Source organism: Pteronotus mesoamericanus, unplaced genomic scaffold, assembly GCF_021234165.1.
Source record: "Pteronotus mesoamericanus isolate MK-2021 breed Mesoamerican mustached bat unplaced genomic scaffold, CSHL_Meso_final scaffold_533, whole genome shotgun sequence".
In the NCBI taxonomy this organism is placed as follows: Eukaryota; Metazoa; Chordata; class Mammalia; order Chiroptera; family Mormoopidae; genus Pteronotus; species Pteronotus mesoamericanus.
This window is the reverse complement of record NW_026555320.1, coordinates 796,770-824,559: the sequence shown is the minus strand read 5'-3', so window position 1 is coordinate 824,559 and position 27,790 is coordinate 796,770. Positions and strand designations below refer to the sequence as shown.

Below are 27,790 nucleotides of genomic sequence, written 5' to 3'. Positions count from 1 at the left end.
AGCCATGTGAGTGAACCATCCTGGAGGCAGATTCTCTAGTCCAGGGGTTGGTCAGCTTCTTCGGTAAAGAGTCAGATAGTAAATATGCGAGGCATGTGGTCCATACAGTCTCTATCAAAACTACTCATTTCTGCTTTCATGGTGCAAAAGCAGCCTAAGACAATATGTAAATGAGAGCTGTGTTTCCATAAAACTTTATTTGCAAAAGCAAGCAGCAGGCCAGATTTGGCTTGTGGACATCCCTTTGGCCATCCCTTCCTTGAAACCCAGTCATGCCTCCAGATGACTATAGCCCTGAGCCGGGGCTGCTCAGCTGCTTCCAAACTCCCGACCCACAGAAAGTGTGAGGTAGCAAGTGCTTGTTTTAAGCCACTACATGTTGGGCTATCTGTTACACAGTAATAGATAACTAGTGAGCCAATAATCCAGCAAAGGAGGCTGGTGACAGATGACCCAAGTTTACTGATGAGCTGGTAATTGCTGAAGCTAGATGATGGGTAGATACGTGGAAATTCATTATATTTGTCTCTCTACTTCTTTGTAATAAGAAGTTGAAAGGAAAAAAGAAACTGTTAAGTGATTTGTCTAAAATCAGATCATCGGTAAATCACAAAGTCCATGCCGCATACCCAGGTCTCTGGCTCTGGCGTCCCATGTTCCCTTGGCCACCTCTTCCTGCGTAAGTAGCAACCAGTAAAGATTCAGCAATTTGTCTAAGTTTCCCCCTCAGTCCTTCCCCACCTTAGTACCTTCAACAACACCCAAGAGAGTTCTTTGGACATTGATACCATTGCTGTTGCTGAACCGTCCTGGAGACCTTTCCACTTCTCACACTCTTTATACCGTAGACCATAAAATTAGTCATTGCTGAGACATAAAGCCCTGTTCAGAGATCGACAGAGTCCTGCGTCCATGTGGCCTGGAATGCAGCCATACTTGCAGCTTACGGTCTTGGGGAACACTGCGGCCAGCAAAGCACTCACAAATCCGTCTTCTCCAGGAACCCGCACGCAGCCCCGGGCGCAGGCCTGCCGGGTTTCACTCCCCTGTTGTACGGGTGAGGACGTGGGCTCAGGAAGTTTACACGGTCATCCAAACAAAACATGGCTGAGTCCAGAATCTGGCTCGTGGCTCAGTGTTCATCCCTCCTCCCTCTACCCCCTCGCTAGTGCTTGCGGAGAAAGAGGTAGAATTCAACATAAAATGATACCACTATGCGACTAGCACAGGGCCTGGGCCATGTGAGGTTCTAAAACAGTGCGCTTACCTTCTCTTTAAAGTCCCTTTGAAAATGAAAACCACCCTGAAAGGGCTTTAATTGACAATACAAACAACGTAATGTGTTGATTGTTAGGTACTTAAAATGGATATTTGAACAACTTGTCTTGTGATTCGATGCGAGGACTAGAATGCACTCACCCGCCGGCGTGGTGGGTGAGTTGGATTCAGAGAATGAGTCTGGAGGGTTCTGCCCCTGCAGGCCCCCAGGGTAACCATGAAGTGAGATTCGGTGTTGGCCTCTGGGCGGCTCCTGCTTTCTGAGGACGTGCTTGGTGACCCCACTCACAAGTGAGGTGAAGTGATGTGGACAGGTGAAGAAAGCGGTGGAGGAAGGAGTGCAGAGCAGATCCCAGACCTGATAAAATGCCGCTGGGTCCTGAAATTCGGTTCAGAAATGCATCATCTTCTGTTTTCCTTTTTCCTTTCAAAAATCTGTTCAATGTCACATTCTCCCATCCTAAACTTGTGGTTGGGAGGAAATGAATTTTACCCTCATACGTTTTTGGGTTTTTATTTACTTATTTTTTTTTATTGGTGGTTGTCCTTTTAGAGACTACAAGGCAGCTATTATCTGCCAGAGAACTGTGTTATCAGGGCTCTAACTTTAAACTCTCATTTCAGCATCCCCCCCCCCCCAACACACAAAATAATTTGTGAAAAGAGAATCTCTTATTTGTTATTTGGAAAATAAGTAGATCTTAAGATTCTCTTCACTTCTTCATTCAAGTTGCGTAAAGCAGTGTTTTTGTGGGTAGTTTTGCAGGCTATTTTGTTCTGATTTGTCTTGAAAAAAAAAGATAGGCATATTTTTAATTTGCACATCTGGTTTTAGTCACAGGCATGAAGGAAAACGAACTGCCAAGTGTCTGGGAAGCACAGCTCCAGCCCGCTCTGCTTTCACATGTGATAGATAATGTTTTGATTGGAGACAGAGCAAATCCAGACTGCTTTCTTTGACTTCTTGGACTAATGGGTTCACTTACTGTTAATGTATGTTGTAGAAAACCATTTCCAAAAGCATCAGTCTGAGTTATATAAGCTTTATTCAGGCTAGATGGGCACAGATCACTTCTGTGACAATGACGTATGATGAAACAGTTATAGTCAGAGAAACTCGCTAAGGAATTGTCATTTTTCATCACAGTCCACACCAAAACATTGACCTGAAGTGAAGCATTTTGGGTCTCTAAGGATATACAATGTGCCTGAGCAAGGCAGGCGGTTTGAGTGCCTTGGGAGTTAAGAAGGTAGCTTTTGGAGTCAGGTACACATGTCTTAGGAACCCCAGCCTCACTGTTACTACGTAACCTTGGGCACATTCCCAGACCTCGCTGGGCCTCGGTTTCTTCCTCTGCAGAGCGGGCACAATCCCAGGAACAACTGCACGGGGGCGCAGGCAGAGTCAGGCCCGGGCTGGCCGCTCCAAGTCTGTGGCTCCCCGCTGTTTTCTGATAGAGTGGATGGGTGTGAATAACAGGGTTCTCAGTGGAATGCACCAGAGAACTTCTAGAGCATTAAGAGAGAAAATATTCCTTTTTAATAGTCCGTCCTTAGAAACGGGTGGTTTTTGTACTGGAGCCTTGGGGACCTCAGAGAAGCGACTGCCTGCTCAGGAGCTTTCCCCGCTTCCTGGCAGTGAGCACCCTCTGGTTCCTCCCGGCCCTGCGGTTCGTCAGAAGTAATTGCTGTCCAGCTGCATTTTAACCAAAACCAGGTCGCCTGGGAATGCCAATCAACCAAAACTAATTTGGATTTCAAATGAGCCTCCGGACATGAAGAGTGGTATCGGGTCACTGGGCAGCGGCCTCCCTTCAGAAACCACAGTGGGGCTCTTGCTGGACGGTTTGTCTTGGTTTGTGCTTGAAAGGATAAGTCTTCGCTCTTCTGGTGACAGAATTCACTGAGTAATAGATTTGAGATAAACTAGAGCATAGATTTTCTAATAAGAATAATGAAAGGAATTCAACATGACAGAACTGAGCTTCTGTTCTGTGGAACCTTTGCGTGTTTAGCACCCAAAGATTCTCCCTTCTTTTACAACCCCCCCCCCCCCCCCCCATTCTCCATCTCCATCTCCTTTTTTTTTTTTTCTGGGAAAGGTCTAAGTGCACAGAATGGCTATTTGAATTCAGTGTTATCCGACTACCCTCCACTTAACCTTCATTCTTTGTGGCAGTGTTACTATTTGCATTTTTTTTTTTTTTTTGCTTCATTTTCTTTTAGCAAATTATCTTGCTTTTTCTTCTGTTTATCTCTGCAGATGCTCATGCATCTTTCTTTATTCTGCTGGCTCTGTCTCCCAGCCCTCAAAGCACGTGGTCTCAGACCCTCCCAGGGGTGGCCTCAGGCCTTGCGGTCGGTGCTCTCAGGCAGCGTCCTGCTTGGGGAGCTCTTGTTGAAATGACTTCCCCCGTGAAGGTTGCCCGCTCTTCACGGTGGGGGGCATGTTGCTGCGGGCTTCAGAGCCCTCCCGTCTCAGCTGCCAGTGGCCCAGGGCGGCCAGGCGTGCCTGGAGAAGCCCTCCCAGGATGGCCGGTCCCCGTGGGGGCCGGGGAGACGTGCAGGCTGCCCTCCTGGGAACAGCAGCTGAGGTGGAGACGGGTGAAACTCGGGCCCTGCTCTCAGGGATGCAGCCCTACAGCCCGTTACCTCGCTGTTCTCTCAAAAATCTGGCCTGCCTCTCTCAGTGATCACAAACTAATTCACTTTTATTATAAAGATTTCATTCATTTATTTTCATAGGGAGGAGAAGGGAGGGGAAAGAAAGAGAGGGAAACATCGACTGGTTGTCTCTTGCTCACCCGCAACTGGGGATTTGGCCCGCAACCCAGGCATGTGCTCTGACAGGGAATCAAACTGGTGACTCTTTAGGTTTGCAGGCCGGTGCACAATCCACCGAGCCACACCAGCCAGGGCTAGTTCACTTTACAATGTTGCCATACTAGATGGCAGACAAGGAGCCTACCCTACGTGGAACTAGAACCCAAACGCACATGTCTTCTAGGGAGGGAAAACCTTCCATCTTCCCCTGCGGCCTCTTCCATAGACTGAGAGAAAAGGAAAAAGGGTGAGAAGAAACAGGAAACAAAGTTGAGCATTTGGGAGCTCTAATGGAAGTTGCTTCCTGCACGTCTGAATTGTTTTATTACCAAGCACGGGCATTTTTTTTAATGGCTCTACCATAGTAAAGATTTTGTCTGAGATCATAGTGCACATAACTTGCATTGTTCAAACAAGGTGGGGAATAAAGACAGTTGTTTGCCATTCGTATGTTTTTTTGTTGTTTTTTTTTTTTTCATTTGCTCAAAAAAGAAAGCTCTAACTATGGCTGAGAGGTCCTAGGTGGAGACAGGCCTTGCTACAGAGATGAGCAGTTGACTCAGAAGCCCGGAGTGCATTGCAGACTGGGAACCGTGAGGGCCCCGCGAGGCTGGGGTGGTGAGCGGCATTCAGCTCGCTGCCGCTGCCCCCGCGCCTGCCGCGTTGGCCATGTGCTCAGCCATTGTCAGCGGCCGTGCCTGGGACGGTAGAAAACCACCAGAGCCCTTGGCGGTTGTCTAGCTGCCTCGTTTTCCACAGTCCTTAAAACTGACTGCACCAGCACTCGCCACCGGTTGTGAAACCCCTTAGGCTCCCCCAGATTCCCTTTGAAACCCTGTGGACTTGGTTAGAGGTGGTTAAGTGGGTGAGTTAGAATCATAATGGAACAGCAGAGCAGGCTGGATATTCCTTTATGTTTGGTTGTGGGACCTGCTTGTTTTTCCATCCATAACTTTAGGAATCTTATTTAAGCCATCAAATGTCCACTGCAACAGCCCACTATTATTTGGAGTCATTAGTTAAAATGCACACATAGATACATCTTCCCTTTCTGGTACCTGGGCCTGTTCTGTCAACAGACACAGGATGCTTAAATCAAACAGCTTACCTGGGGTGGGGGGTGGTAGGGAGAGAGGAGAAACACCTAAGTCCTTGTGAACCAACGACATCTTAACACAGTGGCCATCTCAGGAAGAAATGGCTGGTGACGATAATCCCCTTGAAGCTAATTTTTCTGAGAAACAGTAACTCGAAAGTGCAGTTGTGTCTGAGCCTTAAAATACAGGCTGAGGCGTCTTTAAATGGTCTTCCATTAGACTTGAAACCATCTGCTTGTTTGCAGCCAAAGTATAAATTTTCCACTGTTCTGCGCGCCGTGACGATGGCACCGCTCCAGAGAGAGGAGAGGCCCAAATGGGAGCCCTCTGGAAGCTCCCGCCAGCCTGCTCTGCGAGGCTCTTCAAGTTCATTTCCACTGATTTGATTAAAAAACAAAGAGCCAAAGTAAACTAGAACGTCTTTTCAAAATTGAGTTCCAATCCTCTCATATCCTGGGTTTCCACAGGATTAAATCTCCCTTAATCTGCCTCCATCCAGTACCCCGTTTTCTTGGGACACTTGAAGTAATTAGGCAGCTGTAGGAGGGTCGTCAGCATCGGTGGGATCTGCTTTTGCAAGGGTGTGAATAAAATGGGGAGGCAAGTGTCTCCCACAGGAGAATTACCAGACAGAAAGGTGGTATTAAGTTTGGCACCACAGCGGGCCGGGCCTCCCTTAGATCCTTAATGCAGGCGCTTCCGCATTCCCGCTGCAGTCAGACTGCGCCGAGGCCTGTCCGGTCTTCGCCTCCGTACAGCATCACCACACACGCAGGTGTAACAGCGAAGCAAAACCCTGGTGGCCCAAGGCTACAGACACGACGCTGAGGGAGGAGTTGGTGTTTTATTCACACACAGAAAAGCGCCCCCGGGGGTGTGGGACCTTTTCTCCTGGGCAGCTTTTCTCCTAGACGAGCCAGCCGGGAAGGCGCTGGCTTCTGTTGGCTGCGTGGTCAGAACTGCAGCCACGCGTTTGAGTTTCAGACAAAGTTTGCTCTTCAGACCACCTGGAATCAGATTCTGCGCCTGGAAATGCAGAGCGGGTCTTCTGCAAAGCTAGAGTTGTTGTGCTCGCAGTGGATTTCCTCCTGCCCAGGCCGGCGTGGGCTCCCTGAGGGCTCGGTCAGAGGGGGCTCGGCGGGTGGAGGCGGCTGGGGTCACAGCCACCTCGCTGGGCATATAAACTGCACAATGTGGATCGAAAGGCTCATTGTGTTTCCTTAGGGTTTTCAGAGCCCATCAAAATAGTTTACTATGCTGCAGGCTTAGAGCATTTGTTGGTTTGTTGGTTTTTTTAAAATAAAATATGAATAGAGGGACTCGGTAATATTTCAGTCATAATATTCTAGGTTCCATTACAATATAGGTAATTGAATTCAAATAGGATTGCCCTGCAAAATCAGATATGGGACCAGTAAGAAGATTTTAATATTTTAAAATAAGTTTTTAAAATGACAGTAATAGGACATATTTAAAATTACTTAGAGGAAAAATCTTTTTGCAACAACTTAGTAAAATACAGCTAAAAAAGAAAACTTCTGCAGCTTCTTACCTTTTCTCAAGCTATGTTAAATGTGGTCGATTTCGTGAGGCAAGACAAAATTAGATAATCTCACAAAACGTAATGCCTTTTAGTGTTCGTTTTCCACAGCAATTAACATGGCAGAAACAACCCCAGCTTCTCATTTAACACAAAGGAAAGACTCCAATCACTCTCTCTTCCTCCTTCCAGTTTTCTTCTTAAAGGACGAGTCTTCAGGAATAATGATACTGAAAAAAGAATTATATTCAAGTGTAACAAAAAGTTGTAAAAAAAGTCGTGAAAAGCCAACTCCCCTTAAAACATTTGGGAGACACTTAGCTTTGATGGTGCTTTTTTAAATCCAATATTTTCTTAACACATTGTTAACCCCAAGCATGAAATAGAAATTAGATGGGTTAGTTCTTTTTCATCTTACAATTTAGTGTTGTAATGTGCACATGCTTTTGGATTTTTTGGTTGTAATTGTTCTTTTACTGTAACGTTAACTGTTGAAATTTATTCCGGTTCCCCTACAGTAATGAATTATAAGTCATGTGGACTACATTTTATTTCTGGAGAAACAAGATTCTGAAAGACGCAGATGCTTGGCCCCAGAGGAGGGGAGAGGACCTCTTTCTTTGCCCCCCTGCGGCCGTGGTGCCACGGATGCCGGATGTTGACTGGGCGGTGGTGGCAGCGTGTATGGGCTTAAATCCGGGAGTGCAGGCTTCCCCAGACACTGTTGGTAGTTCACAGTGAATGTAGCTTGAAAGCAGGATTGGTGTTGGACAGAGATTATGACGGTTCAGAAAAGATCCGGAGCCATAGCACTTGTGCACGGTGCTCTCGCCGGAACCCCCAGCCGGAAGGCAAGAGTAAAGTGCGGGCAGGAGGGTGACCCAGGCCTGAGCCCGGGGCCAGGTGCCCACTGCAGGCCCTTGAGCGAGGTCAGCGCACTGAGCCTTGGGACTTTCAGCTCCAAGGTTTGGCTCATCCTTCAAAGGCACAGATATTTTATGTGCCTTTGGTGCCTCTTAAACAGGGCGGTGAAACATCCCATGTTTTGCCTACTGTCTGAAGGAGCAGATTTGGAAGTGATATCTGTTTGGTGAAATTGTGCATGCTGGTTATAATTCTTCAGTTGCCAGGCTCTTAAAGAACACCTTTGAATTCCTCAAAGGAGCAGGCTCTAAGTTGAAAATCAGACTCATTTTCAGAATCACAATATATATTGCTGGTTTCCCTATTCTCATTTGATACCTTAACAAGTACAGAAATTATCATTAAGGACTATAATAATGAAACTTAAACCTATGAGATACAATTAATAAATGAACTATGTTAGTGCATCAGTTTTTAGAAGAGCTAAGATTCTTCTTTTACATCATCAGAGAACTCTGACCAAGAAAAGCTCACTGTGGTAACAAGCGGTGTTTTTAGGTTTCCTTTGCTAAGGTTAGGAGGAATTTACGTCCCTAACTTTTGATTTTAAATGGTATCTGGACTTTGCCAGTATTTTTATCATGGAATGTTCTTTTTTGTCAGGAGTATGTTAATGGTCTCTCACCCTCCCACCTGCGCCTGGTCTCCCCGCCTCCGTCCCTCCTCCCTCCTCCCCAGTTCCCGGTTGGCTGCTGCGCTTGCTCTCCTAGAAATAAGTGCAGCTCCCTGTTCTGCTCCTGCTCAGATCCTCAGCCTCTCCACACTCCTCAGGGGGAGCGGCCCTCGCCTGGCCATGTTCCTCATCTCCCTGCGCGAGCGCCTCTCTCCAGCACGGGGAGCTGTGCCCTGTTCCTGGGACACACCGTCTTGGTGCCTGACTTTCTCTTCGCTCTGCTGGTTCTCTCTGTCCACGTGTCCTACTGGAAATATCTCCTCTTTCAAGACTCGTGGGTCCCCATGGTGGTGAAGCTGTCCTTTGGGGCACGGCCCATGCCCTGTGGTGCTCACTGGTTCCATCGCCGTGCGCTGGCACCGGTTGCGACCAGAGGGTGGCTTGTCTGTGTTCTCTTAGCGCCTCGCTTGCAGCAGGGGTGCGTTAAGGAGCGACCTTCCTCCCCTCCACCTGCTGCTCCCGCCTCTGGGCGCATGTGTGTTCCCAAAGGCGGCGCCTGCTCAGCTGCTTGAGGCCGGGCCATTGTGCTGGCGAAGGGTCCCCGGGGGCAGGCCCTGCCCCGGGAGTCAGGGACATGTGATGGGCAAGGGAGAGAAGCATTCCCTTTGGGGTAAGAATACCCGCAGTCAGCCTGGTGGTCTCTCCAGGTCACGGGACCTTACCCAGCACTGACGCAGCCCATGGACCGGAGGCCCGGGCTCTGGTCCGAACTCTGGCACGGAGCAGCCACGGCAGCCTGGGCAGGTCTCGGGCCCTCTGCTTGTGCCCCCATCACTACACCAAGGCCTTGGACCAGACGTTCCCCGAGGTGCCTGCGTGTCTAAGGGGCAGCCTTTCTCGTGGAGACTCAAGTGTGCACTGCAGGGGGCTGTCCAACTGGGCCCCCTCCCCCCGGTGCTCGTGTGACAGCCACGTGACCCGCTGGCACCACTGTGTAAAAATGTCTGTGCCCATAGGAATTGGGGATGTTCGTGTTCATTTCATCTTTTCTGCTGTAGATTGAACTTTTCAAAGGGTACAGCACAGCTCTGTGGGTAATGAGGGGCAGAAGGAAGCAGCTGGCCCGGGGCAGGCTTCCAGCACTACGGTCTGCAGAGCGCGTTCCGCGCCTCTCGGCTCTCAGGAACCGGGTGTCCCCTGACTCATCACGTAAGCCCCTCCGTGCCATTAGTCACGGTGTTGCTGTCAGCCACATGTGTGCTAGGAACCCCTCTTCCTGTGCGGATAACTTATCTGCAGAGCAGTGTGACTACTGTTTGAAACTCAGTGATTAACAGGCAGCAGTGGCTCCCTTTTGCCCTAAAAGACTTCAGTATCGGAGCACGGCATTTACAAATGTGTCTCTAACAGCGGGGGCGTGTCCGTTTGAACTGCACACCCCGAGACCGAGACCGACCACTGAGCGGAACGCCCGAGTGAGAGCACTTGCAGGCCAGGAGCCCCTGCTGTTTCCAGGGTGATTCTGGGCAGTGAGGGCTCGGACTCCTTACGGACCGAGGGCGGCCTGCCGGGCGCGGGAGCAGCCCCGCGGCAGCCGGTACTCGGCTGCAGGCCCGGTTGGGAGGTGCCGGAGGGGGCACGGAGCGGGGTGCCGTGGCAGATGGGACTCTTCCTGCTCCCCGGGAGCCGCGTTACGTAAGCGTGGAGGTGCTTGCGCCGAGCGCTGTCACAGCCTGCCCCGAGCCGCCCGCAGGCTGCCTGGGCCCCGCCGCAGGGCCCCGCTGCCTGTTTTCCTCCTTCCCCGCTGCGCCCTTTTGAGAATGGTTAACGCAGTTATCCCTCCTCAACTGCTGTGCCCCTGGAAGCAAATTAGAGGGAAGGTGCTCTGCTCTTCAGGCCCAAAGAAGGAGGTAATCACCTTTGGCAAGGTAGCTGATGAAAATATAGCAAGAGCAGATAAATATATCAATAACTACACAATGGTAGGTATACGTTTAATGTGAAATTCTAGTTCATTTTAAAAACTACAAATTAAAAAGTGTTACGGAGCAGTTGGTAATTTCCCATAAATTAACAAAAAGCTTTGAATCTTCATAAAGTCCTATCCCCCGGGCGTGGTCCCCCGCTGCGGGCGGAGGGCGGGGGACAGGTCGAGAGGGCCGAGGGGCATCCGTTGTCTCAGCAACATTCATTCCGAAGAGGCTGGGCCTGCAATGTGTATCTTTCTTTCCCACTCCATCTTTGTAAACTATCTTAGCATTTTTAATGGAAGAGTGATAATTCATGGATTTATGAGAATTATATACGTTTTTGTTTGTGTTCTTTTGCTTTAAGGAAAACCAGCAAGTGAGTAGGTGCAGCAGGGGACCCACCAAGCTTTGCAGCCACTGAGCTGAGGGAAAAGTCTACCGAGGGGCGTTCGAGACTCTGGTCGCCAGCCGGCCTGTGCCCCCAGCGCCTGCCCTCACCCTGGGCACAGGGACCTCCCTCTCAGAGCCACCTTCCTCCTCAGTAGAACGGGGGAAGGAGGGTGGAGGTGGGGGGAGGTAGTGCCACCTTCTCAGAGCCACTGTGCAGATTAAGGACGCCTGGCACTCACTAACCACAGGGTAACCGTCCATCTAAGCCTGCATCTAAAACCACGACGGCCTTTTGGTCACGTCTGAGAATGCCAGGGAAGGCTAGGAAATAGAGGAAGATACCTGTGCCTGTCTTATTTATTACATCTGTTATACTAATGCTGAACCTTTTTACATTTATGGGGAGGACTCCATTCTGTAATTGGGACAAAAAAGCCATCCCATAGGATCTTCACAACTTCAATTCATTAATTTTTCCAACCTGAAGGTAGTCTAGGGTATTTTGTAACAGTCCATTTTGCCTGAAACAAATTGAACCATGAAACTGCTGGTCTGTGAAATGATCGAACAAATTAAAAATGTGTGTAAACAGCCAGATCCAAATTAACCAGAGCGCCTAGCAGCAGAAGCTCATTAACAAAAGAAGAGTCTTGAACTATATGTGTGGCATATTTTTGTGTTTGCTTTTTTCCTCCTTTTTGAAAAAATTTAATGTGTCTTTATATAGAATTATATCATGGCAGAACTTTAGCCTAAGTGGGTACCTGAAATTTTAGAGTTTTGTTTTTGGGGGGTTTTTTTGGACACAGACCTTTGTTCCCCCATGGATCCTGAATTGTTACATATGCTAGGAAGTGTGTGTTCAGTAATTCTCGTTCCTGGGCTTCGCCCTGGCAGCGCCTTTGTAAATGCTGTGGCAGCTTGTCTTAGCCAGTCAGGGTGGGGGGTGGAGATACTATGAAAACTAAAGAACAAAAGCAAAAAAAAAACCGACCAAACAAAAAAAAAAAACAAACCCAAAACACAAAACAGTGTGTAGGACCAATATTATACATACTTCCAGGACAAAACCTAGTACTACTAAGTATGGACTAGACATTAGAAATACATACACATGTGTACTTCTGTTCTAGAAAACAGATAGGGATCATGAAAGATGACGAAGGAAAAGAAACGCGCGGTCGGCGGTCCCCTGCCCCATCTAGCCGTGTCCCTGCTGCGCACGCAGAGCAGGGAGCCGAGCTGCTTTGTGAAGACGTCCGGCCTCACAGATGGCGAGGCCGCTGCAGAGGCCCGGGACCTGCCCCGCCTCCCAGGCAGCCGGTTCGCTCCACGCGGCATCACCAGCTGGCCTGGCAGCGCGTCTGGTCCGCCTTCTGTCTCCAGGGACGACTCGGGGGACACTCTGTGGGGAAGTGAATCTGCACATCCCTCGCTTAATACCACCTAGGAGGGCTTCCTAACGCAAACATCCTCCGTTCACTCCTGCCTCCTCCAAAACACATATTTTTAAGAAAAGGAAAAAGGAAAGCAAAGCATAAATCCATTAAAAATGTTGGAAAACAAGAAAGCGTAAGATCCGCTAACTCAAAAGGGTTGAGAAATTTCTGGGAAGTAGAAACAGAAGGAAAGGCTGGCAGAGAACTAGAGCAGAGAAGCTGCGACCGCTTCAGACACAGCAGAGGCGAGAGTCGCCCCGAGCGGGAAAGGCAGCCCAGGCTGGCACCCGGGGGGGCTCCACCTGCCCAAAGGGAGAAAGCTGGGGTAGGGGCTCGCTGATGAGCCTTGGAGCTGGGAGGGGTCTTTAAGTGCCTCTGGGCTTCCCAGGGAGGGGACACAAGGAAAGGTCGTGGTACTCAGGGACGGAAGACGCTCACCCCGCACACCTGGGGCTGTTGCTGTGGCCCCACAGGGGCCTGCAGACCCTCCGGCCTGCCACGTGCATGTGCACCCAGAAGGAAAACAGGCTCCTTAGTACAGCGTGTGCTCACACAGAGCCCACACAGAGCCTTCCTCCCCACTCAGAGGACAGATGGGACAAAGACAGAAGAACCCCTGGAAACGGCCTGTTCTCGTCACCCGGTCCTTCCCCAGGTATGAGCAGACCACCAGGGATCACCGGGTCCTTCTTTTAAAAATGTAGGGGAGCCAGCTGGGAACATCAGATACTTGCAGAAAACCAATGGATATGAGAGGCAGACAGACACCAGGTGTACTGCTGATTTTTGACAAATGCACACAGTGCAGTACAGGAAGGACAGTCTGTTCAACAAGTGGTGCTGGGACAATTGGACATCTGTAAGGGAAACACTGAGTGTGGGCCCATACCTCACACCAGAATGGCTCCCAGACCTAAACGTAAAACCAAACACTGTAAATCTGCTAGGGGGAAAAATGGCATAGGATCTTTGTGACCTGCATTAGGCAAAGATTTCTTAGCTACAACCTTTGATACATGGCACTTCAAAATTAAAAACATGGTCTTCAAAATCTGCCATGTATATGGTGAGAAAGCTGAACAAAAGCAGGAGGATCTGCTAGAAGGCTGTCCTTGGGGGTCTCTCTGCGCCACCCGTTGCTGTGGGTGCTCAGCTGCCCCGCCCATGCCCGGCGCGCCCCCTTTCTCACTGGGTGGGAGCAGAAGGGTGTCGAAACCATAGTTTCCTGAGATCAAAATACTGGTTGTAGGAAAAGCCGCAGAGGGGTACGCCTTCTTTGAATGCCAACAAGTATGGCAGTTGAGGGAGGTGGGGAGGACAGTGGTTTAGCGCCAGACAGTCTGCATTTATATCTTAAGACCCAAGCTTAGCGGTAGGCACATGACCTAACCTTGGCACGGGTTGGTTGCCGCACCCGTACAGCGGGAAGCGGCGCGGGAAGGGGGGGAGAGACCCCGTGCCCTGGTGCCGGCACAGGTGGCCTCCCGCTGGCCGTGGCTGCCGGTGTGGTGGTCATGCCTCGGCTCACCTTGCCAGCGCAGACAACGACGCGGTCAGTGTGAAAGCACATGCGAGCAGGAGTTTTTGTCATTGTTTTCTATAAATTCTAGCTGATTTTCTTGCTAGAAGCGAAGGTCCAGGCTAACATTTTAGAGTGGATTAGAAATTCTTGTGTAGGATGGAAAAAATTCCAGAAGGAAGCCAGGAAAACAAATGTCCTGAAAAGGCTTAGAGTCAAGAGGTGAGAGTGGAAGAATTTGACACAAGGGAAAAAGAAAAATGCAGAGCTACTGGTGGTGTGTTTAGGACAGGAACATTTCCCCTCGAGGGCAAATCTGGGCTTTTCGGGGGGAGCCAGACGAGAAGAAAAAATACCCTATGTCAGAGGACGCCTGCTCCTGACCACAAGGGGCCACGGTGCCGGGGACTGGGCGGGGGCGGCTTGAAGACCCGGGCCCACAGCCCACACTGCCAGGCAGGGAGGATGTGTTGCTTTGGCACCTGTTTCTAAGACGCGAGAGCAAATCTGCCAACACTTCTCGGCCCTACCAGTCACCCTGAACTTCCCCGGGTTCTCGTGGAAATGAAGTGTGACGGGAAAAACCAGTTACCGTGCCCTGTGTGCATTCACACCGTTCCCACCCAGGAGTGTTCCTTGTCTTCTAGCTCGGTCCCTAGGCTGGGGTATGGAGCGGAATAATTAGGGGTTGGTCAGGGGCAGACGACCGGCTCGATGGCCTTACACTGGACAGGGCAGACAAGAGGGGAAGGGAGCTGGAGACGGAGGAGGGGCGCCTGAGGGCTGGGCTACAGGGCCGCGGGGGAAGGAGGAGGTGCCGGGGTCAGCCGCCGCGTGGGGCTGAGAGGGAGGCCGGGTGCTGTTTCGTGCTGGGCGTCAAGACTTTGTAACGAGAAAGAAAAGGGAAGTACGATAAATAGCTGCGTGGAATGTCAAAGAGCATGCTTTGGGGTTCTAAGTGAGGCTTAAAATATCGGAGTGTACAACCAATACAAAGTACCGCAATGCACGAGAAGAATGAACTTGTCAAAAAACGGGCCACTGTAATCAAGATAACTTTCCATTATATTTACGGGAGAAAAATGATGCCCAGACAAAACTTTCAGACTAGGAACTATAAACAGCAGCTACGACAGATTAGTTGAGAAGGGGCCCGGTCACTTATAGGAGAACATAAGAATGATGAGGTTTAGGAACTTTGAGGGCCTGGGATATTTCTGGGTTGCTCCCATATAAAGGATAAAAATTATTAGAGTGTCCTCGAAGTGCAGTGTAACAGTCAGTCCCCAAGGAGGCCTGCGCCAGGCCGCGAAGCCGCCCAGAGCACAGGCAGGAGCCAGGTAGGCTCTTCTGTTTTCCCATCAGCCACGTTCGGCACGCGGGCTCTCGTCGAGGTCAGGAGGTGGGGGCCACACTTTTTCACACACGTCCAAAGGCAGCGGGGGAGGTGGCTTCTCCTCTGAGTCTTATATCAGGGAGAGAAACCTTGCCCAGAAGTCCCCCAGCCCCACCTGATTTGATTTGATCTGATTTGACTTACCTGCCAGCCCCACTGGCCAGGATCCAGTGACCACCAGCTCAGGCCCGACCGCTGGGGAGCCTAAGTGAGCGCCTAGCGTTTGTGACTTCGGGAGTGAAAGACAGGCTCTCCCGGGCAGGAGGAAGTGGGGACCAGGCACGGGAGGAAGGCATCAAGTCGCAGTGGAAGGGACTGCATCGCGATCTGATAGATGACATTTGCAATAAGCCCTGGGAGTCAGCAGAACGCCCCCCAAAGGGAGACGCGCGGCATCAAGACGAGAAGAAGAGACGGGAAGGCGGCGGGGTGGGCCGGTCAAGGCTTCAGTGGTGACGGGCAAAGGAGAGGCGAGCATTTCATCGGAAGAAACGGAAGGTTTCACGCGTAACCGTGTTTTAAAAAGCAATCACAAAAGAGTGGAGGCAATAAAACATCTGACCGAACGAAGTACACGTGAAAAAGCAGGCCCGTCTCCCTGGCTGCAAGGTCAAAGGCGCTGGAAGCAAGGCTGCCAAGATGCGTCTGAAGGAGAGGCCGCGCTGGACAGTCATGTCCAGAGCCGAGGGCCGCGACCCCCGGCCTCCGGGGCCCAGCCCTGGACTCCTCTCCTGCCCAGGGTCCCTGGACTTTTCCACCACCTTCACTCCTTGGCGTCTCACTGTCGCTGCTCTGCAGACACCCCCTCCCTTAGCCTGGTCGCGCACTTGCTTCCTCAGCCTTTCCTGACCCCCAGCCCCCTGGGCCTCAGCCCCCTGGTCCCAAGTGGAACCGCCCTCTGCCGCCTCGCGCGCCCCCCGAGCTCCTGCCCAGCGCTGGCCAGCCCCTGGCCCTGCTGCTCTGCCTGCGGGACCGGCTCCACGTGCAGGGGCGGAGGGTGTCTGCTGAGCGCCTGGCACGGGTGCAGGCGTCACGGCTGTTCGCTGTCTCAGAGAGCATCCCCAGCTGTGCTCTGGGTACCCGGAGGGCTAGTCTCTCTCTGACTCTGACGTGCCCCCGGCACCCTGTTTAAATGCCCATTCGATTGAGCAGGTCTGGGGTGAAGCCCCAGGCTCTGTCCCAGGACAGGCTCTCATGTGATGTGGCGATTTCCTCCCAGCCCCCCACACAGTACCCCTGCCCCGGGGGGGCTGTCTGGAGGGCAGTGGGGAGGGAGAGAGGAGCCTTCTGGGAGGGTCAGGGTCCAGCCCAGGTGTGACCCCAGCGGCCGGCGGTCCCCCGCCCTCACCCTCCCGGGCCTGCTGCTCATTCCTCACGGCAGGCGGCACGGTCAGCCCGAGGTAAATACCCAAGGCGGGGTCGGCAGGGACTTGGCTTCCCTGAGGGGGAGAGGCGTGCCCGCTCCCCCAGAGGGCAGAAACGGAGGACCACTGGCAGAGGTCCTTTCCCTGTGCTGCCCTCTCGGTGGCGGTGTTTGCCCCCGAGGGGGCTTCGCTTGGCACCAGCTGTCCTCTTGCTGCGTGGAGGCCTTCCGGCTCTGCCTCACGCTGTTTTGCTTTGTTCCATTTCTGTCCAGTATGTTTTCCTCTTGCAGTCAGCCGTCCCTTGCCCTGGCCCCAGACACTTGGGGCTGCGCTGTGCGTGCCCCAGGCAGCAGTGGCTTTGCTAGTGCGCCGAGGAAGTCTCCATACTGATGCTGGTTCCTTCCTGAAATAGGAGTGGCTTCTTCCCTGCCAGGGGTTCCCGTGCCCTTGCCATTAAGCCGACAAAAGTAAGAGCCTTTATCCTTGTGCTTCGCCGTGAACTCCTCTGGAGTGCTCGGTTCAAAGGGCAAAAGTATACACATACCCACAACCTGGCACCGCTGCGTGGTTAGTTATTTGGTGCCAGCTTGCTTGCTGGACTTGTCCAGAACAGCTCATTGGTTTGCTTCCCCATCCTAAGGGCCACTTAAATTAACTGGGTCAACTATGGGCTTGGTTCGGTGACCCAGAATCACTTCATAAGCCCTGGCCGTGTGCTCCTAAAACATCTATTCTGTCTCCTCTTAAAAAAATGGCCTGCAGGTCATTCAGGGTAACGGGCAGAAGTCATCTGTGACTCTGGCCAGGGCACTCCCTGTCAGCGGACAGCCGGCCTCTTCTGCTTTTGGCTTCACGCAAGAACACAGAAGAAGAACACAGAAGAACCATTAGGTAGAGGAAGAACTAAATATCTGAAGGCATGTTTAATTGAGCACCTATTAGAGGGATCAGCGCCTGTTTCTTGATAGGAAAGCCAGGAGGTGGAGTATGGACACTCTAGAAATCATGACTTTGGGCTGGAAACCGGAGTCCACACCCACGTGGCCCAAGCAGTGTTGCGCCAGCCAACAGCTTAACCCAGACACGGCTGTGGGCTCTTCTCCAGAGGTCGGGCTGAAGAGAGCACTGACCATGTGGGCAAGACACCACCTTTCTAGAACTTTCCAGTTTCTGTAAAGTGTGATGGGGGCAGAGAAGGAAGCCATTGCTGCTCTTGGAGCACAAAGGCACCTGCATTATTAGGCTTAGAGCAGCGTCTAGAACCAGGTGGAGCTGGAGTGAAGAGGGTGCTGGGACGCGCTCCTTTCCTGCGGTGACTGGGAGCCATGTGCCTCTGCTGTTTGGCATGCTCTTCTGCGTGTGTTATGCAGACAGAACTGCAACATTCTAGTCCTAGCTTTTATTCTCTGAATTCCCAATTTTTTTTTCAATCACACAGCTGAATTCGGTGATACTGGCCTCTCCTGAAGAACCGAGAACCCATGTGGTGGCATGTTCTGGTCCCATTTTACAGTGTGGCTTAGGCTGCTTTGGGGCAAGCGTGGGAGAGTCGGGGGGGTGGTTCAGTGGAGCGGGGGGACAGCCCTGAGGTGGGGGTGGGAGGTGTGGGCTACGCTGGGCAGGTGTTGCCAGCAGGACTGAGCAGCAGGCCGAAGACGGAGGGGAAGTCTGGGTCTGCAGAGCCAGGTGGCAGGGTCCTGAGATGGGATCGCTGGGGTGGGGGGGGTGGGGGGGCGGGGCTCAGCACTGACATGTTAGGTTGTTGGCAAGTTTTTACGTTTCGTCAAATATTAAAATGAACCAACCAACCCCTGCAGAGGGAGAGGCTTGGGCATAATGCCCCCCAGGACAGCCCCAGGGAGTCCGCCCTGCCGCCCACCTGCCACGTCGCGGGGCAGGGGCAGACCGGGGTCGTGACCCTCATCTTAGAACACGTTCAGAGCGCTGCTGCTGTTGGAGGTAAACTTACCCGTAGATCCGACAGGTCAAAATAGTCTTTGTCAGAATTTGGTGCTTTGAAGACCCCTTCTTACCTTCCCTTTTCCCCCCAAATTGCCAGGCCCTTGTTGCTTAATCCTGCCCTCACTCTAGCTATTGGGTTGGCTAAAAAGTTCATTTGTTTTTGTTTTTGTTTTTGTTTTCCCATAAGATGGCTCTAGTAGCACTTAATTGTCTTTAACTTCATTCAAAACAATTTTGTTAGATTGTATTATGACAGCTGTTGTATCAGCGTGTATTTAAAAAAACTTATCAAAATTGGTGTAGCCATTTTAATATTGAAGATGGAAGAAAAGCAACATTTTGGCATATTATGCTTTATTAAAATTTCAAAAAAAGTAACACAACTGAACCCCCCTCCCCCCAAAGAATTGTGTAGGGCATGGAGAAGGTGCTGTGACTGACTGAACATGTTAAAAGTGCTTTGCAAAGTTTCATGCTGGAGATTTCTTGCCAGATGTTGCTCCACATCAGGTGGACCAGTTGAAGTTGAAAATGATTAAAATGAGACATTAACTGAGGACAGCACCCTTCCGTGTGGGGCGGGAGACAGCCAGCATACTCAATATCCAAATCTATAAAGTTACTGGTGAAGATAAAAAATATGTCTTTATTTTACAGAAAAACCATATGGACTTTTTGGCCAAGCTAATCAATACATGACGTCACACAAGGCGCTCGGCCTTGTCAGCAACTGGGACAGAGAAGCCCTTGCCAGGGTGCGCGGGCACAGCCATGCGGGAGGGGGGCCCCCCCGCGCCCTTCCTGCCCAGCTCCGGGTGGCGCCAGGGAGCAGCTTCCTTCAAGGCTGTGGTTAACCCAGCTGCGTGACAGGGTCACCTGCTGGTGCTTGCAAAAACTGGGGTGCCCGGGCCGCGTCAAACCAGCGTGGAGAGGCTGGGGAGGCAGGGACTGCTGATGGCGGTGCCCTCCCGGCAGGCCAGTGCACCTGGCTCGGAGGGGCGGGGACCCGGGCCCCCGGTGCCGATGCTGAGACTGAACTGGCCTAGGAAGGCCAGGCCAGGAGGCCCCAGCCAGGCTCCCTCCCAGCTGCCGCGAGAGGAATGCAACGAATGCGAATGCGCAGACTGTGCTTCCAGGTGGAGGCCTCCTGCAGGTGGTGGTTGCGTTGGGGGGGGGAACTAATGGAGTAGACGCTAACAGATTTCAGATGGGATAATAAGGTAATCCACTGGCTGTGACTTCCTGCGTGCTGTGAATGGGAGGGTCCCGATGCTGATTGTGGCCCCCCCAGGGAGCGTCAGCTCCGCGGAGCCCGGGAGGGAGGTCTGGGGCCGCCCCTGGGCTGCGGGCGCTGCAGTCTCGGGGGGGCACTTCTGCACTTGTCCCGAAAGGCGATGGGCTGCGCCTCCTTCCTCATCAGGCTGCTGTTTGGCCAGTGCACTTAGTGATTAGGTTCCTATTATCATCATTAGTAATTGTGATGCAAAACAAATTGGCCCGTGCTTTTTAAAGAGTCATTTGGAACATGAGTGTTTTAGTGAGTCATGAGCTGGGGAAGATTTCCTTCTCCACTGGATGCGCTTTGCGGGAAAGAAGGCAGCACTATGATCCTGCCTACGTGTTTAATAAGGCTTTAATTTAAGAACCCTGAAGAAGCCAGATTTATTTTAAAGGGGATACAACCCCAGGCGGGGCAGGTGAGGAGGAACCCACGAGCCGCCCAGTGCCCCGGCCAGCAGGCTGGACCCCGCCCCCACGCCACCACCGCCACACACAGCCTGGCCTGGAAGCCAGCTTGCTGCTTTGTGACAAGTGCAGACAGCAAATCAGAGACTCCCTAGCCTGGCCTTGTCTGTGGAGAAACTTCCAGGGCTTGTTAAAAATTCAGAGTCCTGGGCTCCACTACAGACCAGGGAGCGAGCAGCTCTTGTGTCTGCAGTTAACAAGGTCTCGGGGTTCTTGTCACCTGGGGACCCAGCCCTCATCAGAGTTCCTCCCGGTCGGAAGTCCTGTGCTTCTGGAGTGAGTGAATTCTGCCGTGCCCGCCGGTTCCATGTGTCGGGGGAGGACGCAGGGAGTGGATGGGGGCCGGAGCTCCTCTTCGCCTGGAGGGCGGAGGGCGTCGGGGCAGTTCTGGGCTGCAGCCTCAGGCAGAGCTGGTTTCCCTGAGGGAAGCCGCTGCGCGGCCGGGCGGCTTCTGACGCCGTCTTTCAGGCAGGAGTGGTGGGGACCGCCCGCTGGTCGGTATGAGAAAGGTCCGCGTGTCACTCAGTGGCCTGAGCCAGCTCAGCTCCCCATCTCGAGCGCATGGGCGGTCGCAGCTCGTTTCCTCTAAGCTGCTCGGGTTTCCTTCGGGCTTCAGCCACAGGTTTCCACGTCTGGTCCTGCGTCCGCTCAGAGGGCCCCGCCAGGTAGCGCTGGAGACGCAGGGAGACAAGCCCCACCCAGCCCGGTGAAGACCACCAGGAGCACAGCGTTGCTGTGAGATTCCCTTTGGGGACCACAGGTCCAGTCCCAAGGCACCCGGCCATGGAGGGAGGGGCCCAACGCACCAGACCTGGGGTGGGGCGGCCTTGTCCGGGGCTGGTTGACCCCTGATGGGCCCTGCTGGAGGACGAGGATGGGCAGGGAGGAGGCAGGTGCCGGCTGCAAAGTGCTGGTGGCACCTGGCCTGAGGCGCGACAGGGCTGTGGGTCCCCAGCCATCTCCTAGCTTTGCCGTGAGCCGTGCAGCCCGGTGCAGGCATCCCCATGACCCCGAGTGGGCCCGGCCCCCTAGGAGTGGCCCTGAGCAGGGCCGCAGCGCAGGCGACAAGGGCCCAGTGGAGAGGGGTCTGAGGCCCTTCCCCGGCCTGGGCGAACCACCCCAGCACCTCTGACCTTGATCCTGAGAGACGGGGCAGCTCTAGAAAGATACATGGAGGTCACTTAGGACAGGGTGGTCCAGGGGAGGGAGCCCATCAGACGGACCCTGCCCGCCTGCTGCTCAGCGGCGGGAGGCCCCTGCGGAGTCGGCCCGCAGCCTCCGCAGTCCCGGCCGGAGGCCGAGGGGCTCCACACCAGGGCCACACACACAAAAGGTGAGGGGAGCAGCCTGCACCTCGCAAAGAGCCTCAGAGGCTCCTCCGAATCAGAACGCATTTGATCAAACCCATTTGGGTTTTCCTCCCCATGGAGAATGCTGGGGACATGTGGCTAGAAGATTCGGTGACAAGCTAGGGAATGTTTTATCTCATATGGTTCTAGTTTAGTTAAATGTATTTAGCCTTTAATTTCTTACAGTTACTTGCCAAATCCGGAAATAGATTCTTATTTTCTCTTTCTCTCTCTCATAAGAAGGCATTTTTTAAAGGCCCCAGAAGTATCGAATGATGCCAGCCAGAAGGGTCTGCAAGTGACTCTGCGCTGAAATACTGCGTTTTTCCTGTGTGGCGATATGTCACAGTTAACAGGCGAAGCAGGCTCGTGTGAGGACAGGAAGCGCTAGTAACAGAGAAGGTAGCGGATGCAGACAGTAACTTCTGGAGAGACTCAGGGGGCGGTCCCGCCGCCCCATCCCAATTTGTGAACCAAATCAAACTGTCTCCGTTGCCCGGTCAGGCTGGCGGCTGCGTGAACAGCGCACGCAGCTCTGTGTCCTTTGGTCAGGCATGTCTGTAAGCCACTGTCACCCTCCGCCCTAGGCCTGCGGAAGTGCTGCCCCCCCTGCAAACTTGTCACCATGACCCTGCCGTGTCCCTGTCCCCATCAAAAGCCATCCTCTGAGCCCTGCTTCCATGTGGCCATGTGGGGGCCGGGCAGCCCCTCCCACCCCAAGTGGAGAGGGGTCGGCCTCCGGGGGCCCTCACTGCGCGCCCTGCCCCCCCCCCGCCCCGTGGAAGGCAGGCCAGGTTCAGAAGAGCTGAGAGCTGTCCCAGGGGGAGGGGGCTCCCGAGAGGGAGCCCGGGTGAAGGGGAGGCCAAGGCTTCTGCTTCCAGGTCTGTGGAAGGGCCTCCTGTCCCTGAGAGCTGGAGGGAGCCTGTGACACCTCCAGCTGCATGTGGCACCTCCAGCTGCATGTGGCACGTGGGGCCCCCAAGAGGAACGGCCACGTACCCGGGGCACCTGCAGTGTTTGTTTCAGAGTTTTGTTTTTCCCATAAGCAAATAGTAATTATCAAAAATCTCTGTGTGTGTTTTAAGCCAAATTCCAAAGTAGTTATTCATTTATTCGCCACACAGGGCAGTGCTTGTAGTCCTGTTTCCAGCACTCCCCGGGCAGAGGAGGCTGGGACCTGTGGGGGCGGGGGGTGGGGCGCAAGCTGGGGACCGCCTCCACCGGGTCACAGTCCTGGGGCCGGGGCTCCTTCCCCTGACCCCTCCTCTGCGCCTGGCAGTCCAGGCCCACCATCCTGGCCTTGTCCTCGGGAGAGTCCAAAGGATGTCCCCAGCGTTATTGGCTGGGGGCTCTGGGCCCAGGGGCTGTAGGGACAGGGGGCGGGCCGGTAAAATTGCTGCTTTGGAGCATCTGCCCTGGAGCAGGGACCTCGCGTACCACACTCCCAGCCGCTGCCCTGCAGATCCACGCTCCCAGTGCGGATGGGAGACCAAGGCTCCATGAGGTCCCATTGCCAAGTTCACTCGGTTCCCAGAAGCAGAGCAAGGACCTGGCCCACGTCAGGGCTGCAGGCGCTGCGCTCTGTCCTCCCTGGTCCTCAGGTCCCAGAGCAGGAGGTGCCCGCTGCTCTCAGTTCAGTGTCTTTAAAATCCCCACTGAGCTGAGCACCTACCTCACCTGGGTCCCAGCCTTTCTGGCCCAGCAGCCGGACCCTGCACTTGCAGGGAGCCCCCAGCAGCGGCAGAGGGCACAGCTGCTCCGGGCACTTTGCTCTGACCGAGGTAAAGGGGCGTGTGGCCCAGGGCCCCCGCAGAGGGTGGGAGCCCGCCCACCCCTGAGGTGCCCCCATTGGGCTTGCATGGCTCACGCGTGTCCTGTGTTCTCTCAACAGCAAATGAAGCTTGTGGCCGAGGACCTGAAGGAGGAGGCGCAGGACGGAGGCGGGAAGGGGATGGCGAGCTGAGCGCAGGCCGAGGGAGGCCCCGTGCGGCAACGCGGCTCCGGCCCAGGCCCGAGGCTTGGCCCCACGAAGCAGCAGCTCCCCCGTGGCGCTCCCGGGCCTCCCCACTTGGCACTGTCGCGGCTCAGGACCCATGAAGAGGGCAGCCAGGCCCCGACCCCTGGCAACTCCCACCCCCGCCCTGCTCCTCCTGGTTTCTCCCCAGGCCCCACACCCACTCCACACACCCGACCTTGCTCCAGAGCCACCGCTGCCCTCCTGAGCGTCTTGCGTGGACGGTGCCCCTCACGGTGACAGGTGGCAGTCACACCCGCCCCCGCCCAGCCCAGGATCCGTGCGTAGGGTGGCGGGCTGGGGTGTGAGCTGCTCCGGGGTTGAGGCGGGGTTTCCAGTGCCGGACAGCTCTGCCTCTTTCCTGGTTCTACTCCGCAACATGTTAAGACACTTTATCAGCAAAAACCACGGTCGCTGAGCTATTAAAGGCAGCACACACCTCTCCGACTCCTACTTCCCGTGCGTGGATGGAGAGGGCAGCCACTGAAGGCCGGGCTGCGGTGGGGAGCAGTCCTGGGGCTGGGCCCCCGGGGGCACTTCCAGAGCCGGCAGCTGGGCCCGGGCGGCTCTCGGGTGGTTCTGCCGCCCCTGCAGCTGTGCTGCGGGTGCCTGGCAAGGGCTACGGGGCTGCTTCCACGCACAGAGCACCAGGCCGAGGGCCAGCTGCCGTGCCTGGCACCAGGTGTGGGCTAACACCTGAGGAGGGGGCCTGTGTTGGCTAGGGGCTCTGTCCCCTCCCTAGCGGTGGGACTGTGTCCAGTCAGCACAAGGCCATGACCAAAGCCAGGCTGTGCCCCTGCCCGTGGCCTAGTCTTGAGGGCCACCTGCAAGGGCAGGGCCTGGCTTCCTCCTCCTGCCCACTTGCCAAACTCTGCCTCGTGAAGCGGCTGGCCCTTCCCCCGGGGCCCACGCCCCTCACGGCTGGGACACTACACACCTTGGGCACCTCCACTCCGAAAGCTGCAGGCGCCTCGGCCCCCTGGGGCGGGCGGGGCGGGCAGGCAGGGACTGAGGGGCCTCGGGTGTAGCCCTGTCGCCCTCCCTCAGAGGCCTGGCCCCTTGCTTCCCTGCACATCAAGATGGGGGTGGCCTCAGCGGCCCATCCAAGCATCACGTCTGGGGAGTCCCGACCCCTGTCCGCCACCCTGGCTGTTCAGCTGCCCCACCAGGCCACTGCGTCGGCCGGCGTGCCCCGCCCCACTTGGTCCGAGACACTCCGTGGCATGTGTTCGTACATCTTCAGTGGTTGTTCCAGGCTTGGCAAGTGCTTTTTGGAACATGCTCATGCTTTAAACACTAGCAGATGGTTGCCGCCGCTGTGGTCCTGCGCCTGGAGCTGCCTCGCAGTCCCAGCCTGGGCGTCTGTGTCCCGGGGATCTGGGGACCCAGCCCTCCCAGCCCCCTGGCCATGTGAATGCAGTCTGTGTGAGGCGGCGGGCCCCAGAGTGAACCCCTTGCCCGGGGCTCACAGCCGCCGCGGCCAGCAGCCTCTCCAGGTGCCCTCGCCCGAGGTGCCGGCGTAGACCCCAGGCTCCCTGCACCTCGGACTTGTTTCCAGAAGCTTCCCTGTGCCCGCCCTGAGTCCCACCAGGCAGAACCACACACTTAACCAGAGCGGGGCCAGTCATGTCCAGGGACCACCTCCACTGGGGCCGCCCCGGCTGTGGGGCTGGTCAGGCTGTGCCAAGAGGGAGGTCAGCAGAAGGGGTGCACGTGGGTCTGCCAGCTCACAGCGTGGGCGGCATCCCGCTGGTGGCAGGTGCCCCGAGGGGCAGTGGGGGGGACTGTGCCGCACGTTGCCGTTCTCACCACCTGGAACTGGGGGAGACACCTAGGACGATGCCGTCCCTCCCCACCACCCACACCCTGGCCTCCTGCGTGTGAGGAGGGTGCTCTCCTCAGGTCACTGGTGTGTGGGCCTCCCCTGGCCAAACTGGCAAACATGTGGGAGAGCTTGTGGCCCAGGTGGCGCTGACAAGCGGCTCACCGGAATCGCGGCCTCCCTTTCACAGTGCTGTGACCTTCCTCGGGGGACGGGGGGAACGGCCCCATGCATCCCGGTCACATCATTCAGTCCCGTCCGGGCCGTTGCCATCCCCCGCGTACCCCTGAGACCTGAGGCCCAGGCGGGAGGATGCGGAAGGGACGGGGCTGGGTACGTCCAGGTCTGCTGACCCTGTGGAGGGCGGAGCAACGCCCCCTCCCCCAAATCTCTAAAGGCACAGCCTGCAGGGCCCACCCAAGGTGGGATGCGCTTGCGGCCGAACCATCACATTAAAGCGCTGCCCAGTGCCGGGAAGACACCGTGGAGGGCTCAGTAATTAACCAAGGGCAGCCCAGAAGGGTGGACACAGAATTTACCTCCCTTTACATCACTGTCTGGCTCGAAAAATGGAACCATATATGTCTCCTCCCTAATGGGGACTGAAGCTGTCACTGGCCACGGAGAGGGAGCAGCTCTGGAAGTTGCAGTCTCTGAGGGGGCACCGATGAGTACACACCTGTGAGGGAACCGCCTGGGGCGGGGAACGGGGTCCCAGAAAGCAGCAGGCTCGTTGGTGACGAGAACGTCCACTAAGCTGGGGACAGCTCAGGCTCCTGCACCTGGAGTGGCAGGACTCCGTGAGCACCTAGGGGGCGGTACTGCCCCAGCCGTAAGCCAATCAGGCCTAAAGGCTGCCCTGGATCTGTCCTGAGACTTTAAAAGCAAAACCCCAAAAGATCCAACTGATTCCAGGTAACTATATACCAGAACAAAATCCGACTCTTCTTACGTGTATACAGAATTTGGCACTCACCAATGTAAAATTCAGTGTTCAGCACTGGAATGAAAAAAATAGCTGCCTGCCTAGAATTCTTTACCCAGTGAAAATATCCTCCATGAGTAGAATAAAAATACTTTTTCAGGCAAGCAAGCTGACAGAATGTATTCTCAGCAAGACTTGCCCTGTAAGAAAATTTGAAGTTCTATAGGCAGGATGGAGCGGGCAGAAAGAAAAAGAAGAGTGCTATAAATAATGGAAATAAAATAAGGCTCTTTCCCTCATGCTTCATCTCTTAAAAAATAAAACAATTCAAAACAAAAATATGTATGCATGTGTAAAAATAAATTGTGTGACAACAGCACAAAGAACAGGAGGAAAATATACAGTTGTAAGGTTCTTAAGTTCTGCACGAAGTAATACTGCTTTAAGGTAGACTATGAACACATACATGAGGTCTGTCCAGAAAAAGTCCAGCCATTGTTAATAAAACAAGATTGGTTTGCACAACATCGACGTAACCTGGCAGCCAAGGAGAATGGACTGGAATACACATGCGTGTCCAATGACAACTTCACTGTACAGGTCAGTGGGAGTGGTAGACCATGTTGAGTGAGCATGTGCACTGTGTGGCCGTCACATTCAAAATGACTGAGTAGAGCAACAAATCTGCAACAAATTTTGCATTAAGCTTGAACATTCCTCCACAGAAAAGTATTCAGATGATGCAGAAGGCTGCAGCCGTGGGCAACTGGTGATGGGCAGCTTCATCACGACACTGTACCCGCTCATGTATCACATCTTGTACAGTTTTTTGGCGAAGCATCAAATCACCCAGGTGACTCAGCCCCTGCTACAGTCCAGATTTGCATCCTGTGACTTCTGGCTTTTCCCAAAACTAAAATCACCTTTGAAAGGAAGAGATTTCAGACCATGAATGAGACTCAGGAAAATATGATGTACATCATATTTCTTCCTATGTACAATGTTCCTATGTACAATGTTTCTTCTATCTTCAATAAATGTCTCTATTTTTCATACTACATGGCTGAATACCTTCTGGACAGACCTCATGTATCTTCCCTTCAGCAACCACTAAAAGAGGCACAACCAGTAAGCCAATAAAAAATATCAAGTTAACCCCCCAAAAAAGGTAGTAAAAGCAGGAAAAAGAGCCAAAAATAGATGAGACAAATAGAAAACAACTAGAAAGATGGTAGATTTAAACTCAACCATCTTAATAATTACACTAAGTGTAATTGGTCCAAACACTCCAAACAAAAGACAAAGATTTGCAGATTGGATAAAAAAGCAAGACCCAACTATATGCTGTCTACAAACAAACAAAACAAAACTCTACTTTAAGTATAAAAACATAGAGTAAAAGTAAGAACATGGAGAAAGATATATTCCCACAAGTCAAAGAAAGCTACAGCAGCCATATTACTATCACATCAAGTAGATTTCAGGACAAAGAACAAATTACCAGGATAAAGAGGAACATTTCCTAATGGTGAAAGGGATCAATTCATCAAGAAAACAATTGCAAATGTGTATGTACCTAACAAGAGAACTTCAAATTCCATGTAGTAAAAGTGACAGTA

The 27,790-nt window shown here is 53.5% G+C and overlaps 1 protein-coding gene across 2 annotated transcripts in view; it reads left to right on the top strand.

The window, feature by feature from the left end:
* Positions 1–23,858, top strand: part of ANO10 (anoctamin 10) — a 121,448-nt gene extending 97,590 nt beyond the window's left edge. For both annotated transcript variants that reach the window (XM_054594803.1, XM_054594802.1), the window contains exon 13: positions 23,302–23,858. In XM_054594803.1, the coding sequence (XP_054450778.1) occupies positions 23,302–23,373 (72 nt within the window). In that variant the 3' untranslated portion in view covers positions 23,374–23,858. The remainder of the gene's footprint in view (positions 1–23,301) is intronic.
* The last annotated feature ends 3,932 nt before the right edge of the window (positions 23,859–27,790 follow it).